Genomic DNA, 16,492 nt, shown 5'->3' on the forward strand with positions numbered 1-16,492 from the left:
TTAGCGCTCCATGCTCCTAGCTCCGAAGGCTGCCAGTTCGATTCCCACATGGGCCAGTGGGGCTCTCAACCACAAGGTTGCCACTTCGATTCCTCGAGTCCCCCAAGGGATGGTGAGCTTTGCCCCCTGCAACTAAGATTGAACACGGCACCTTGAGCTGAGCTGCCGCTGAACTCCCGGATGGCTCAGTTGGTTGGAGTGCGTCCTCTCAACCACAAGGTTGCCGGTTTGACTCCGCAAGGAACAGTGGGCTGTGCCCCCTGCAACTAGCAATGGCAACTGGACCTGGAGCTGAGCTGCGCCCTCCACAACTAAGATTGAAAGGACAACAACTTGACTTGGAAAAAAGGCCTGGAAGTACACACTGTTCCCCAATAAAGCCCTGTTCCCCTTCCCCAATAAAATCTTTAAAAATAAAAAAAAGAATTCACAAGTAGATTTTATTTTAGCTTTCTAAGATATCAGTAAGTACAGAGACACGAAAATGAAGATATGGCTTTTACTGCTTCTCTCTTAATTCAGTAAGAGATGTGGTTAGTGACTATTGCTGGAATAAAGGTCACTGTTCATCCTGCCACCTGTTAGAGCAGAGCGTGAGGGCAGGTCACCACCACTAACTGTTCCCTGCCAGGAGGGGAAAGGAGGAGGGGACCGTCCCTTAGAAACAGCTCACAGAGCGGCTGCCCTAGGTACTCAGGATGGGATGTGTGCCAAAATGTAAAGCTATCTTTCAGGATTTCATCTTATCCATGATACCTTAATGAACACGATGAAATATATACTTTAAAAAGCTTGAGTTACATGCAACTATTAATATGATAAAAATTCTATTAAAACAGACAATTACTACAACAATACTTCAATCACACAACTGACAGCAATCAAGGATAAGACAGGGATATACAGATGAAACCAAAGATCTCATTTTATCCATCAGTTCTGGCCCTCATCTCCCAGCTCCTTAAAGCACTGAAGAAAATGTTTTCCCTTTTTGCTTTTCATAAAGGTGCTAATAAACAACACACTATCTAGAATTCATTGGGCAGAAAAATGGACAAGAACAAGTGTTTGAAGTCAATAAATCAGGACCAGAATAATAATAATAATGAGCTGTAGATGGCCTCTAGACATTCTTTTTAGTACTGATAAGGACTAAGTTGTTCACACTACTTAACTGTTAGCTGCCAACGAGTGTAGGAATCATTTTATAGACAGATGACAATGACACTTCCCTTTCAAACCTAGTCTGCCACAAAAACAGGAGTGAAATATACTTTCATTAATAAATGCTTTTTCAACATGGATATGAAACCTTGTTGACTATTTTTTGAGGGAAAATGAATTTCCACAACTTATGAGTTCATTTAAAGTAATACCCAGATTGAAATACATTGAAATAAATTCTGAGATGAATTTGGAATGAAATGAACGATATGTTTGTGAGTGTTAAATGATAAAGTCTTACAGGTACAAGGAATATGACAGTAGAAATACAAATAAATCAAGAAAAATAATAAAAACTGTGAAGTCTGAAAAACATAATTATACTTAATTTAAAAAAAAGACTGTTTCATGAGGGAAAAAATAGATGGGAAAAATAGATACTGAAAAAAAAAGTGCCATGAACTCCGCATATGATGGGAGTGGTGGGTTTTAGAAAGGCTTTGGGGAAGGAAGAAGCAGGATGTAGGGAGAATGTCAATGTAGCAAGAAAAGGTGAGAAATTGATGACATATGAGGGACTCAGGACACACTCATGAGAAATGAGACTGCCTGCCTAGTCCAATAACTAAAATACACAGCAGCTGACAACGTAAATAGGATTTACAAAGTAATGTTCAAACATACCCTTTCCAGTAAAGAAAGTGTAGCTTTCAGGGCACCTTCAGGTCGTCCAAAGGGAAAACAGTATCTTCAAAAACAAAAGGAGGAACAAAAATGTCAAACATTTAATATCCAAATTGCGAAATAATTCTCTCGTCTGTTACCTGGCATGATTGGAGAACGATGAAAAAAGGTTAAAGTAGCATCAACCCATCTGGTGAAATGCGAATTGCTGAGGTATTACCCAGTCCCATGATTTAAATGTCAGAAGAAAACAGAAACAGTAAGGGTGCAAACTGTGAGGAAAAAGGCTCCAACATTTTGAAGCCACATCTACAGAAAGAACATAGTAATCAGAAAAGAACCACTGGGTTCCTACAAGCAAAGATACTTAAAACACATTCTGTAATCATGTCTTTGTTATACAAGCTCTGTGATAGGATGAAATGACTTTCCCATTTCTTTCTGTAATTATTATGTGTGCTTCATGATGGAAACAAACATCACAGACATATTTCTAGGACAAAGTTCCAGCTCCCCTTTCCTGACATTTGCCTTTCTATGCTGGTGTCTAACTCCCCAAACTCCCCACACAAAACACACACCTTCTGCAGCTTTTGCCCGTGGAGTCATTTATCCCAAGCATTTCTAGGCCCCTGTATTCTTAATACACACCTACAACTGAAGGGCAGGTTATGTGGATGTTCTGAAGTCAGGGTCAGAGGCTGGGACAGTGAGTGGGCTCCTGAGAAGTGAGTTGTCACTTGGTGGTGATAGTTTATTGCTCTTTACAAGGGGGTCCCTCTTCAGGTCACTTTCCACTTAAAGAGAACAGAAAGTCAGGGCCACTTCATCCAGCTGGAACGCCTTGCTTTGTTGAGACAGGTTCAGCAAAGTTCCCCTCCCTGACTACTGCCAACCCCCACCCCCACCCCCAAGATCAAGTGTTACAGGCAGCTGGGCTGTCCTTTGGCTGCCACCTTGCTCTGACTTAGAAATCTTCAAACCAACTTGAAAAGAGATTTACTTATTTCCTTTGCCTTGGTAGACATAGTATCTATTGAGATATAATTAACAATGAAGTTATTTTTTTTACATTGTAATTTTTTCCAAAAAGCACATCTATTTTAAGTTAAATTTGTTTTATAGGACCAAATTTTAATGCGAAGTAAAAAGACTGACTTCTCACAGAGCAGTGCTTAAGTATACAGAGGGTGTCAAACAAGTATATACACATTTTATGAAAGGAAAAAAACTGTACTAAAATTGTAACATTCAATATATACCAATGACAAAAGATTACTACAAGTCATGTGCATACATTTTTTTTGGCACCCCGGGTATATTAGGTTGGGGTTTTAGTTTTGTGTATCTTTTATTAGTTTCCGATAAATGCCAATAAGTGTCATATAAATCTAGTATTCTTCAGAATACTGTTTATCATTTCATTTCCTGGAAAAGATTTCCTTCCCTTAATCTTGCCTCTTTGCACTGTTACCCTTCCCCCTACAACCAATTTATTTTGATAGTTTTCTTGTGCAGTGGTGCTTTTTAGAGCATTAGCAAATTAACAAAGTAGCTTTAATCATTTTGTATACCATAAACCTTAATCCACCTTTAAATAAAACACAAATTGGGTTCTTGTAGTCCCCTCCCCTTGCTTAAATCTTTTCAGTGTATTTGCATAATCCACTCATTGTCTTGCCTATTGTTTATTTCCATTAACCTGTGGGTGATGCATTTTATGAATGGAATGTTACTGATCCCCAGATTACATTTAGCATTTCAGGGCTCTGAGGTCCCACTGGGCATGTTCTGAATTAGCATTAGCTGCCCATGATGTGTAAATAATTCAACACATTTACAGAGTACAAGGAAGCCTGAATCAATAAAGTACAAAAAATAACTGCACAGAAGCTTAATTAATCTTTACAAAACAAGTTTTAAAAGAAGGGAATCATTTTGTCCTGCCTTTCAGGATAAATATTTTGGGTTTTCACCACTTTGACAACTCTATAATAGCAATGCAAGGTGGAAAATACTCAATTACCAAATAAAATTTAACCAAGTTTAATACCTAATTGGAATAAACTGAAATTCCTCTTACACTAACTTCAGTAATTAATTACACAGATAAATGAGCCCGTATAGACCTGTCCTATCTCTAAAATGTTTCTTTTCCTTAGCCATTTTAGATATAGTATTTATTTTTATCAAAGTTATAAAAAACAGGAGTCTTTTACGTCAGTTCTACTCCACTCCCCAAGTAACTTCTCTAGAAAAAAAAATTACTTTCAATTGATTCTTTTGGTATTTAAATACCACATCCCCAATCTACATGCTAATATTTTTAATTTTTGATTTTTCAGTTTTAGATATTCTAAGTCCCTACTATGGAAGAGAAGCATTGAGCTTTTCTTTAAATAGCTTTATTTAGTGAGGTAAGTGACATACAATGAATTTCACATATTTAAAGCATGTCATTTATAAGTTTTGACATATGTATACATCTATGAAACCATCACTACAATGGATGTGTATATTCATGACCCCCCCATGAGGCCCAGGGAACCACTGAATTACTTTGTCATTTGGATTAGTTTGCATTTTCTGTAATTTTTGGTAGCAGGAATCATACAATGAGTACTTTTTTGGTTCTCATTTCTCTCACTCAGCATATTTTAATATTTTCATTCTATTGCATGTATCAACAGTTCACTTCTTTTTATTGCTCGGAAGTATTCCAATACATTGCATATCCCTTCCTTGTTCATGGTCATTTGGCTTGTTTTCACATTTTGGCTATTATGAATAATGCTGGCATGAACATTCGCCTAAGTCTTTGTGTGGACATAAGCTTTCTTTTTTCTTTCCCAAGTAACTTTTTTATTTCAGACAATTATCAATAAAGAACACAAAGCAAAAACAAATTCTATTTTTTTCCAAAAGATATACAAATCTTAAGGACAGCCATTCATTTTATAAAAGGCTACACTATCTTTGATTATCTTCTTTATCCAATACATTCAACACATAGGTTTCTTTCGGTTAATCCATCCACTGCCAAAGTGAAGTTAAATTGAAGTTAAATATGCTTTCATTTTTTGTGAGGTAATACTTAAGAGTGGAAAGGCTCAGTCACATGGCAGGTACTTACATTTTTAAAAACCTGCCAACTATTTTACAAAGTGGTTTTTAATTCCTATCCACAGTGTTTGCAGAGTTCCAGTTTCACATCCATGACGATGCTTGTTAGTTCAGTGTTTTTTGTTTTTGTTTTAATTTTAGCTACACTAATAGGTATGTAATAGTGCCTCTTTGCAGTTTTAATTTATATTTCCCTGAAGAGTAATGACGTTGAGGATCTTTTCAAATGCCTTTTCACCATCATATATCTTTGGTGAAATATCTTGAAAGAATTTTGTAATTGAGATATTTCATTTCTTATTAAATGTTAAGAGCTATATTCTGGGTAGAAGTTTTTGTGGAATGTGTATTGTGCAAATAGTTTTCACATTCTGAGATTCATCTTTTCATTCCATTAACAATGTCTTTGGAAGATCAAAAGTTCTTAATGTTGATGAAGTTTCACGTAACATTTTTCCGTATGAAAAGGTAACATTTTTCAAAACGATGTCTATCATCTATCATGGTTTTGGTGTTTTATTTAAAAATCTTTGCTGAGTTCAAGGACACAGATTTTCTGTTTTCTAGGTCTAGCCATTTTGATCCATTTGTTGAAAAAAGTATACTTTGCAAACTGTCTGTACATTTGTTGAAAATCAGTTGATCATATGTGTGTGAGTCTTTTTCTGGATTGACCATAATATACTATTTTGATTACTGTAGCTTTATAAGTCTTGAAGTTAGGCAGTGCTAGCATTCCAATGTTACTGTTCTTTTTAAAGTTATTTTGCATATGGTAAGTTCTTTGCATTTCCATATGAATTTTAGAATCAGGTTGCCAATTTCTACAAGTTGTATTGGGATTTTGATTAAGATAGCATTGAATTTATAGATCAATTAGGTTTTCTTTTATTTCTCTCAACAAGACTGTACTTTTCAGTGTACGGGCTTTGCACATCTTTTGTCAAATTGAACCCTAAGTATTTAATAATTTTTGTTGCTATTGTAAGTGGTATTGTTTTTCAATTTCAATTTCAGATTGTTTGTTACTATTATACAGAAAAAATTGATATTTATATATTTAGGATGCTTTTCTAAACTTACTAATTAGAGCATTTTTCTTTGTAGTTTCTATAGAATTTCTACATGGATGGTGAATAAAGACATTTTTACTTCTTTTCCAATTGAATGTCTTTCTTTTCCTGACACAATGCACTGGCTAGAACATCCAGTACAATTCTGAACAGAAGTAGCAGACATCCTGGCTTGTTTTTGATGTAAGGTGGAAAACTTTCAGTCTTTCACTATTAAGTATGATGTCAGTTGTAAGTCTTCCATAGATGCGTTTAATAGGTTGAACCTATGACATACAGTAATAATAATTATTTTAACACCATTGTTTATAAATTCTATCTTTTGTGTCATTTTTACTTGTTTTGATTGGTTCTATACTTTTTATTGGTCATATTTTACTGTTTTTTTTTTTTGTATGCCTGGAAATTTTTTACTGGATGCTAGGCATTGTTATTATACCTTATTGATGGCTGAATACTTTTGTATTACTTTATTCTTGAACTTCATTTTAGAATGCAGTTAAATTACTTGAAAACAGTTTGATTCATTTGAATCTTGATTATAACCCTTATTAGGAGAGACCATGACAGTGTTTATTTTAGGGATAATTTTTTTTTCCCACTACTGAGGCAGAACTCTCTGATTATTCTACCTGATGTCCATGAATTAGAAGGTTTCCACTCTGGGTAGTAGAAACTAGAACTCCCAGCCTTGTGTTAGCTTTGGGGAATTTTCACCTGTAATCCTTTCACATAGTTCTTTGCCTGAGTTTGGAGTTTCCTCACATACATATACTGATCAATTCTTAGCGGAAGCCTCCCTAGGGACCCTCAGCAGAGGTCTCTCCACTCTCTCTTCTTTAGAACTCTGACCTGAAAACTCTGGTGGTCTTAGCCTCCCTAGCCCTCCAGCTCTGCCTCCTCAATTCAGGATGTCTGCTGGGATCCACCCAGGTTCTTCCTCTCTGGGACGTGTCCTAAAATGCTCTCTTGGCAGTAAGCAGGGACAATTAAAGGACTTAAGTCATTTATTTCCATTTTTTAGGAATCAATGTTATTCATCGCTTTATGTTTAGTGTCTTAAAAAGCAGTCCCTCTGACCCTACACCCTTTTTTTGCCCTTTAGAAAAAAAAAAAAAGATTTGTTTCAGGCAGGAGGGTAAACACCCCGTTACTCCCTCTTGGAAATGGAAGCTCTTTTTTGTTTCTTAAGTCCACTTACCTTCACCGTAAACATAATTCCTGTCCTTCTCATCCTTCTAATGTAGTTACATTATTTCAGGGGGTTAGATCTAAATTCACTATCTATGTTACTACATTAATTATGCAATTGCCCTAGATAACTGAGACACAGTATTTGCTATGATTACTTTTTTGTCTTGCTCACTGTTTTGTTTCTAATTAATACTTGTCTTTGTTTTTAATTTCCTGTTTTTATATACTGAATATAATACAACTGCAAACTCTAATACAATCTAATTAATACAATTCCGCACTCTATTCTAGGTGGATAATAAATCTTCTCTCAACATATTAAAATATCTCAGTGCTTTGACAATTTGATCTACTTGAGGAATTTTCTGACTTGCTCCAGCAAGAACTGGTTGGTCTCTAAGCTCAGTCATCACTTTGGGGTCTCTATTAACCAAGAGTAGGAGGAGTCCCCCCTCTTTCATGCTGATTTCCTGTTACAGGGATCTTAACACCCTCCTTTTTTTTTTTTTTTTTTTAATTTTTATCCTTTTTTTTTTCCGGTAAACTGCATTCTCCAGAAAGGGAATCTGGGAAGCACAACTCTGAAGTCCTGCATATCTGAAAATGAGTATTATTATTCTGCCATAACCTGTAATCAAGAATCTTGCTGGTATAGAATTCTAGGTTGGAAGTAATCTTTCCTCAGAATTAAAAAGTCACTGATGTACTGTTTTCTGGATATCAGTATCACTACTCACATCAAAATGAAAGCTGCAGAAATGATTTTTTTTTTAAATTCTGTTCACTGCCTGACACATAGTAGGGACTCAATAAATACCTCTAGAATAAATCAAAAATTGGAAAGCCCTTCTATTAGGTTGGTGCAAAAGTAATTGCGGTTTTTGCAATTATTTTTAACTTTTTAAACAGTAATTACTTTTGCACGAACCTAGTAATTCTTGATTCTTTGTATTTTAGGAACGTCTCTTTTATCCCCAAGAATCTGAAATTCATGAAAATGTACCCTGATTAGTATCTATTTTCATCCACTGTGCTGGATACTCAATAGGCTCTTCCAATCTGAACACATATATTTTAATTCTGGAAACTTTTTTGGAATAATTTTATTCAAATTTTTCTGCCTTGTCTTAACTGTCTCTGGAATTCCTATTATTTATGATGAAATTCCTAAGCAGATCTTTAATTTTTCTTATCTTTGTACTCCTATTTTCTTATCCTCCCAACCCTACTTTTTGCAAGGTTTCATTAACTTAATCTTTCATTAGTGTGTATGTATTTGTGTGCCATTTGCATACAATTTCTAAGAGCTTTTATTTGTGACAAGGTTTTCTTCCCCTTCCTTTCTTCCTTCCTTCCTTCCATTTTTCCTTCCTTCCTTCCTTCCATTTTTTTTTTTAACATCTTGGTTTTGTTTTATACATGCTCTACCTTCTCAAACCTCTCCAAGAATATCAGTAATAGATTCTCACCACCCCCTCCTCTTCCATTTTCTTCTTCCCATACAATCTTTGTTGTTTTCCAAATTGCTTTTTAAGAATTTACTTGCTTTGGGCTGTGTATTCCATAGCAAATGCTTTTCTCAAATGTCTAATCATTTGGCTGTCTAATCATTTTCAAAATGTAGCATTAAAAAACTGCATGGAAGCTCTGTGTACCTGTGAGGGCACACTGGCCCATGGTCTTTGTTGAAGGGGAGTTTGGCTGGGCTGTTTAAGTGGGAGTCTTTACTGTCCAGAGGTTAGGCCTTTTTTTCTTGGGCTAGTCAGGGTCCCAGGGTAAGACACTTATAAACCTGCCAGCCCACATTTGGGGAGTCAAGGGTGTGAGCTGGAAGAAGGCTGTGATTCTCAGATTTCAGAATAAACGTGTATTAAACCTCCATGTTTCCACATGTAATCCCTAACTCTAAGTGTGCCTGATGTTTCCTCTATCCCAATCCAGGTAAGCCTCTAATTCTACCCTTTCCAGGGAACAAATCTGCAGCACTCTTCCAGGGGATGAGAGGGGCAGTAGGTTAGCTACTGAGCTGGGAAAGCGATGTGGGGATCTAATGAGTTTCAAGCACATTTACAACAAATCTTACTTCATTCTTAATTTCTACAAGAGCTTGATACTGGCAATTCCTAAACATTTTGGTGACTGTATGACATAAATCAGATTGTTTCTCTGTTTTTCCCACTGCCAGCTTTTCCTGGGTGGCTAAATTAGATACCATTCATCCGACTTCCAAAAAACTTTTCCCATTTTTCCCCTCTTTCACTTTAGTTGTCCTTGTGGGTTTTTGTCTTCTGAAAAACAGTGTTCTGTTATTTTAGTTAGGTTGTGGGAGGAAGCTGACCCAGACATGTATTAATCTCCCATCTTAAACCTGAAGTTCCTCATTTATGTTTAATTTAGTTTGTCATATTGTTTTATCTGTGTCTTTGAAATATATTTCTGGAATATAGCTATATCCTAATAAGGTAATTTATGTTCTTTCTAAATTTTAACATAAGTAACTAAGGACTGTCATTTGGTAGACTCTTTATGAAAATCTTCATGGACAATTTAAATATTTTTACAAATTTGCTTATGTGGACACCTAAAATTTCCTCTGTTATATTTTAGTCCCTTTTCCTCTTATCCAGTCTTCTATGGACTCAGAAATAAACAGAACTGGCAAAATTTAAACAAACTCGACAAACATCAAAAGGGAATATAAAAGTCAGCCCAAAATATCTAGACCAATTCACTTCAGTTCTTGTCCTTAGTACATCAAAGAAATAAAGCTAAAAAGGGATTAGAGAGTATATCTTTAGATAAAATTATTAAAAGAGGATGTGCATACAAGAGAAAGACTAAAACTGAGAGGAAATTAATACAGTAAATAATGTGGAGAACTGTCGTTCCCTTCCTCCCCCCTGTGTAGTTGCTGGGCAGCAGTGAGGGGGATTGAACACCCCTGGTGAGGTGGTGGTGGCTCTGATTAGGCTAATTCAATCATGGAGATCTCATTGCTCTTTGGTGACTAACTGAGGGCGTCCTGTGCATGGGTGTCGCCTGGCCACTGGGTTTGGTTCAGGACTGGTCCATGACCTATTTAGAGCAAATGAGATATGAGAGGTAGTTTGCTAGGATTTTCTAAGGAAACTTTTTATGATCTGAAGAAAGCATCACAGAAAGAGATGGGCTCTACTACCGCGTTTCCCCCAAAATAAGATCTAGCCGGACAGTCAGCTCTAACGCGTCTTTTGGAGCACAAATTAATATAAGACATGGTCTTATAAGACCCGATATTATATTATATTATATTATATTATATTATATTATATTATATTATATTATATTATATTATATTATGTTATTACATTATATTATATTATATTAAAGACCTGGTCTTATAGTAAAATAAGACTGGATCTTATGTTAATATTTGCTCCAAAAGATGCTTTAGAGCTGATTGTCTGGCTAGGTCTTATTTTCGAGGAAACGCGGTACTTGCTCAGAAAATTGGCATGTATGGATGTGAGGCCAAGGAATTCTGTGGTCTTGACATCAATCTGGGGATGAAGCTATCCCATGAAGGAAGAGAGCCATGTGAGAATCACAAAGAATCAGAGTTATGGCTACTGAATTCAGCTGGTCTAGAAGTGCGCCCTATCTGAAACCTGCAGGTAAGTAAGTACACACTTATTTGTTTAAACCTGTTTGAGGTAGGATCTGTTACTGGCAGATGAAAGCACTGATACAAATAACCATGGTGAGTTATATAGTTACTGATATAGGTATTCAACTGAATGATAAGTTCCGTCTCAGTGTCAAAAAAGGGAAAACTCTTTGTGATTGGAAGGCCCGTACAGTAAATTTAAGGGTCTCTACCCAACCTGAGAGACAACACTTAACAACAGCAAAGGAAGAAACAGTCTCCGCAAATGCAAAAAAAGGCCTTCCTCGTTTCTCCATTTTGCTTATTAAAAAAAAATCAGCACAGAATTCAATCTTAACTCTGTCAGTTGAACTCTACTATACTATTAAGAACAGTGTTCCCTAATGTGAGTTTATTGGTCTTTTGGGCAAAACCGTTCTCCAACGTGAGACGGTTTTATGCATTGCAGTCCGAAAGCCACACTAAATGACTGTCCTTATGTCTGGTTATTGTGATAACAAAAATCTTCTCTCATTCACCTACGTTAGGGTGGTGGTAACAGCTCCAGATGAAATCACTAATGTAGAGGAATGACTGCACACACAGTACATCCTTTGAGAATGTCTTCCTTCAATATTACTTTAAAATCAGCCTAAGCTTTTCATATTACAAATAAGGAGACTGAGGCCCAGCGTGGCTAGCCATACATGATTCAAATGGTCAAATACCATGTTTCCCCGAAAATAAGACCTAACTGGAAAATAAGCCCTAGCATGATTTTTCAGGATGACATCCCCTGAACATAACCCCTAATACGTCTTTTGGAGCAGACATTAATATAAGACCCGGTTTTATTTTGGGGGAAACACGGTAGCAGTGTTTTCAAACTGTTAAACGGGAATATTAACTGAGTTAATTTTCTCAGTAAGTTCACAAGAAACGATTCTAAATCACATACCTGTAATTTGACAGACATCTATAGGATACAATTTGTGGACGTGGCAACATTTTACAGGCTCTCTATAAAATGATAAGAGCGGTAGAAAAGGAAACATATTGGCATATTTCTGTTTTTGACCATGAGGTTCTGTTGAGCTAATGATAAGAGGGGGAAAAGAAATATTATCAACATATTTGTCTCTCACTCTGCAAATGTTTCTTAGTATCAATAGTTAATTTTTTGAGCAAGAAACCATGGTAGGTTCTGTGGCCCTTATTCTCACAGAATGTAAGTAAAAAAATAAGTAATGAGTTAAGAAATGTACATCATAGCTATGTGGTAAGTGAAGACTGGTGACTGGTGAAGACTATAGATAAGACTTCAGTGTTTCCACTCGTTGCTGGAATAACTAAGTAAGGTTCTGCTGTGCAGGTGGGACTCGAGCGTCTCCTTGCCGGGTAATGCTGAGAAAGGGAGGATGTGTCACAGAAGCCAAGGGGAAAAGGCTAAGCAAGGAGGAGAAACGCACCAGGCAAGCAAAAGGTACAGGGGAACGGGCTGCAGCGGGGAGGAGCCTCCTCAAACGAGCCGCAGGAGCTGCATGGCAGGCGGAGAAGCAGACCACAGATCGAGGAACGCGGAGGAGAAGCTGCTGGTAATTCTTGAGGAGTTCAAGGAAGACATAAATATTTGTAGGGGATTGGACGGTTGAGTGAAGTAATAAAGCAAATACTGGTATTAATGAATAGAGTATATACCTGAAATGGCTTATCTGATTTTCTAAAAGGAAAGAGAGTCTCTCTTTTATCTCCTCAAATCTCTCTTTTTCTTCCATTGAAACTGTTCCAATTCCATCAGGCCTGAAAAACAATCAGAATCAGTAATTTATTTTACATATTTCATATCTATATTTATCTACCTATCTATCTGTCTGTCTGTCTGTCTATCTATCTACTTCCCTGAAAAATCCAAATAATTAAGGAAAATACATATCAGTCTACTGTGTATGTATTATTTGTGTCTATAGTGGAAATTTATTGGAGAACATTTATAGCTATTTCCTTCATATTTTGACCTGGAATAAACGGAACAAAATTATTCTCTTTTATACAGACTTCAAGGTAAAGGATTACAATAAATATTTTCCAGATCTACAGAAAACAATGACTAGTCCTTGAGAATGTCAGTGAAAAGCGTTTTGCAGTGGTACCAGACATTTGACCAATTAAATGAACATCCCCTGAATAGAAATATTATAAAAAAATATACCGAATGTAAGCTAAAATGTCTTAACTGCTTCTTTTCCAAATAAAAATTAGGCTAATGTAAAATAGTAGACTTCATTTTAATTGTTGTAAGAAATGTAGCAATTTTGGATACAAGTAGTGGTTTACTGCTCTAGTTTGCTTAAATATGAGGGCATATACATAAAAATAAATATTTGAATAAAAACATACAGAGAGAAAAGACCAGCTATGTTTCTTTTCAAGATTTTGGTGTTTAACCAAATATCCCTATGGAATCCAGATGAGTTTTCATCAGGACTTTTGAAAGTAGTTACGAAGATTGAACAGAAATCTTCTTTTACTAAGATTAGGATTGAAAATATATCTGGTGGCAGAATTTATTCTATATAAATTTAAGTAACCCGTTGTATAGCAATCATCTAAAATTTTGAACCTGTAAATTTTAACTATCTCTGTTAACACAGAGAAAAAGGTATAGTAATCTCATAGTCATTTCAAAATCTATATATTTCAACAAGATGAATCTTTTTGCATTTGATAATTCACACCAATTATTTCTTCCCTTGATTAGCTCATTTTTCTAAAGATTGTATTTTAACTCCTGAATTATGCATTTATCATACCAACTTACTAATTTTTAATGTATATGTATAAAGTAGGTAGAAACAAGGATTATGAAAAACAAAGAAAAACGAATGCTTAAAATAACTTGCCCAACAAGATTTGTTATTTGATGTCCCCACTGTTTTTTTTAATGTGTGTGTGTATGATGCTTGTAAACTAGTCAATTAGAATAAAAACAATTAATGTTAAAGTTATATCTGACTCACACTGACATAAAGACCTTTGATTCATCTCAAAGCATCAAGTCTGAAGTTTATTTCAATATAGAGTAAATAATTTATTTCAGAAATATACATGCTGCTAGAATTTATGCTTTGAAAATATTTCTTACAACTATGTTTTGTTCCTAAATAGGGATAGATCAATTATATAACTTCATAATCAGCATAATATATCACATTTTCCCATCAGAATGCATTTGAATGTTAACTACAGAAAAACTAATGGCAACATACCCGTCTTTCAAATACTTTTAGGAAAAAGAAAAAAAGTCTGATCTATAAATGATAAAGTAATGAAATTTGAGCTAACTCCAATGTTTTATCATAATTAAACAATGGGTTTTTTCACGTATCACTTCAGAGTCAATTCTCACTGAGCAAATGACAGTACAAAACCCAGACTATAACTTACGAATGCACTGACAGTGACCAGAAAAGTTCAACCTGAGAGTTCTATATCAATAATGTGGGAGTTTGGGCATTCACACAAAAACAGTACATTATGCTATTTAGTAGGCAGCAATAAAAACTCATTCCACAAAGTTGCAGGTGGTTATGTCCCTAAATACACCTAAGCAAACTTGATGGAAACGAGCCAAGAACTCATCTTTATTGTTCTGATGACGGACATCCCTTTGGCTCTGCTCTCTTGACAGACTCCACACGGGTGTATCAGAGTGAATTTTACTGTTTGCTTCCACTGTCAAAAGAGACAGTGATCCACACGGGTAGGGCAAGTTGTGCCGTCACTGGGGCACGCTGCCTACCTACAGAATGGATTCAGGAGGTGAAAAGCGAGAAAGGCAAGTCAGGGGAACGCCACTTATGTCAATCTTCAGCAAGATAAAGTCTATTACACACAGTGAACGGTCATCTTTTACCTGAGTTTAACACTAAAGTAAGCCACATGGACAGGTTCAATAGAACATTTCATATTTTGGATTTGCTCTCATTCTTATGTCCCTATTTTAGTGAATACACCAGACTATGTACTGAATATTAGGTATATGAAACGGCCTTCTATATCTAAATTATTGGGAATAAATGGCAACTTTGCTGCAGTCAGGCCTAAAGGTAAGAGCTCCTTGTAAAATTATTCTCCCAACAAATGCAAACACTTCCTGTGTCATCAATATCTTCCTGTCATGGTCACTATTAAAACAAACACAGCAATGAGCAATTACAAAATTTTAAATATGTGCCTGGTATTGTGCTAGCTGTTTTATATGTCTAACAACACAGGACGCTCATAGCAATCCTTTCTCCACCTCCAAGGTGGAAGCTACAGGAGTTCAGGGAGGTTAGGCTGCTTCCCCAAGGTCACACAGCTGGTAAGTGCTGGAGCTTGGACTTGAACCCAGGTCTCCTGCATTCCAAAGTCAGTGCTCTTAGTGTGCCCATGCCTTATTTTCTTTTCCCCATCTTCACACAAAATACTAAAGAGCAAAAACAACAACAAAAATCCTATTAGAAAATGGAAGCTTTATCTGAGAAGCAATAATGGGGGAACTATTTTAAATACATGTATATCAGACATGTTCTATGTTTTTGTACTATCAGGCAAAGAGCTTAAAAATCAATAAAACTTAAAATGCCTACCGATTCAATTAAAAAGGACCAGAACAAAGGAAGCCCTAAATGTGCTTTCATATATTCTCAAATATGTGCTTGTCGAAGCCTTGAGAGAAACTTAAACCAGTTACATTTCATGAACATTTATCTAGCAGACTCAGTGCCATAAAGGATTTAAAACAATAGCTTTATAAGCTCAGTTTATAATTTCTGGGAGCTGTACCTTCAAGACACAGCCAGAACCTGACTATCCCTCACCACTTCTGCTGCTTCTCTTCCGGTTCCAGCCATCATCAGCTCTCCCCTGAGTATGGCTGCTGCCTCTTTGGTCTCTCTCCTCCAGTCATTTCCTTGCCAGAGTATTGTCAACACATTACTGTGAGCCTTTTTCAAGCATAAATCAAATCCCTGTAATGGTAGCAGTCAATGTAAAAGCCAAAGCCCTTAGGATGGTCTACAAGACTGCATCTGACTCTCCTTCCCTACACTCACTCTCTGACATCCTTTATCCCCTCACAGCAAGTCCCCTCACTCCAGACTCACCAGGCTCCTCTCTAGCTGCAAACATATGGAGCATGCTCTGCCCCAGGGCCTTTGCATTGCTGTTTCGACAGCCCAGGAGCTCTATCCCCAAGTACACACACGGCACACTCATCTCTACTGATCTGACTCAGGATTAGCGAGTTTATCTCTAACTACCCGATGTAAAGGTGTAATCTCTCATTCCCATAGGCCTCATCTCCTTTTCCATGATTTATTGATTGTCATTGTACCTGTGGCTGTTAGCCAACATGTGACATATTTATTTACTTGTTTACTTTCTGCCTCCTTTGTGCTGTACTCCTAATGCCTAGAATAGCAGCTGGCCTATTGTTGCTGCTTAATACATAGCTGCCAAAGAAATGAATGAGTGATGTACATAGAATATAAAAATACCAGTTATATTATGAAAACTAATGAATTAGTAATACCACATATATTGCTTATTAGCATGAAGATGGCATAAGTTATTTGGAACATTTTTT

General features: G+C 36.3%; 1 protein-coding gene across 8 annotated transcripts in view; it reads right to left on the minus strand.

The window, feature by feature from the left end:
• CADPS2 (calcium dependent secretion activator 2) overlaps window positions 1-16,492 on the minus strand; it is a 491,293-nt gene that overhangs the window by 119,296 nt on the left and 355,505 nt on the right. For all 8 annotated transcript variants that reach the window (XR_013992602.1, XR_013992603.1, XM_081038675.1 and 5 more), the window contains exons 14-15: window positions 12,562-12,663; window positions 1,849-1,912 (exon numbers count right to left, since the gene is read on the minus strand). Coding sequence is in view for 6 of the 8 variants with exons in the window: in XM_081038675.1 (XP_080894801.1) it covers window positions 1,849-1,912; window positions 12,562-12,663 (166 nt within the window). In the remaining 2 variants the exon portion in view is untranslated. The remainder of the gene's footprint in view (window positions 1-1,848; window positions 1,913-12,561; window positions 12,664-16,492) is intronic.

Source organism: Rhinolophus hipposideros (assembly GCF_964194185.1).
Source record: "Rhinolophus hipposideros genome assembly, chromosome: 25".
NCBI lineage: Eukaryota > Metazoa > Chordata > Mammalia > Chiroptera > Rhinolophidae > Rhinolophus > Rhinolophus hipposideros.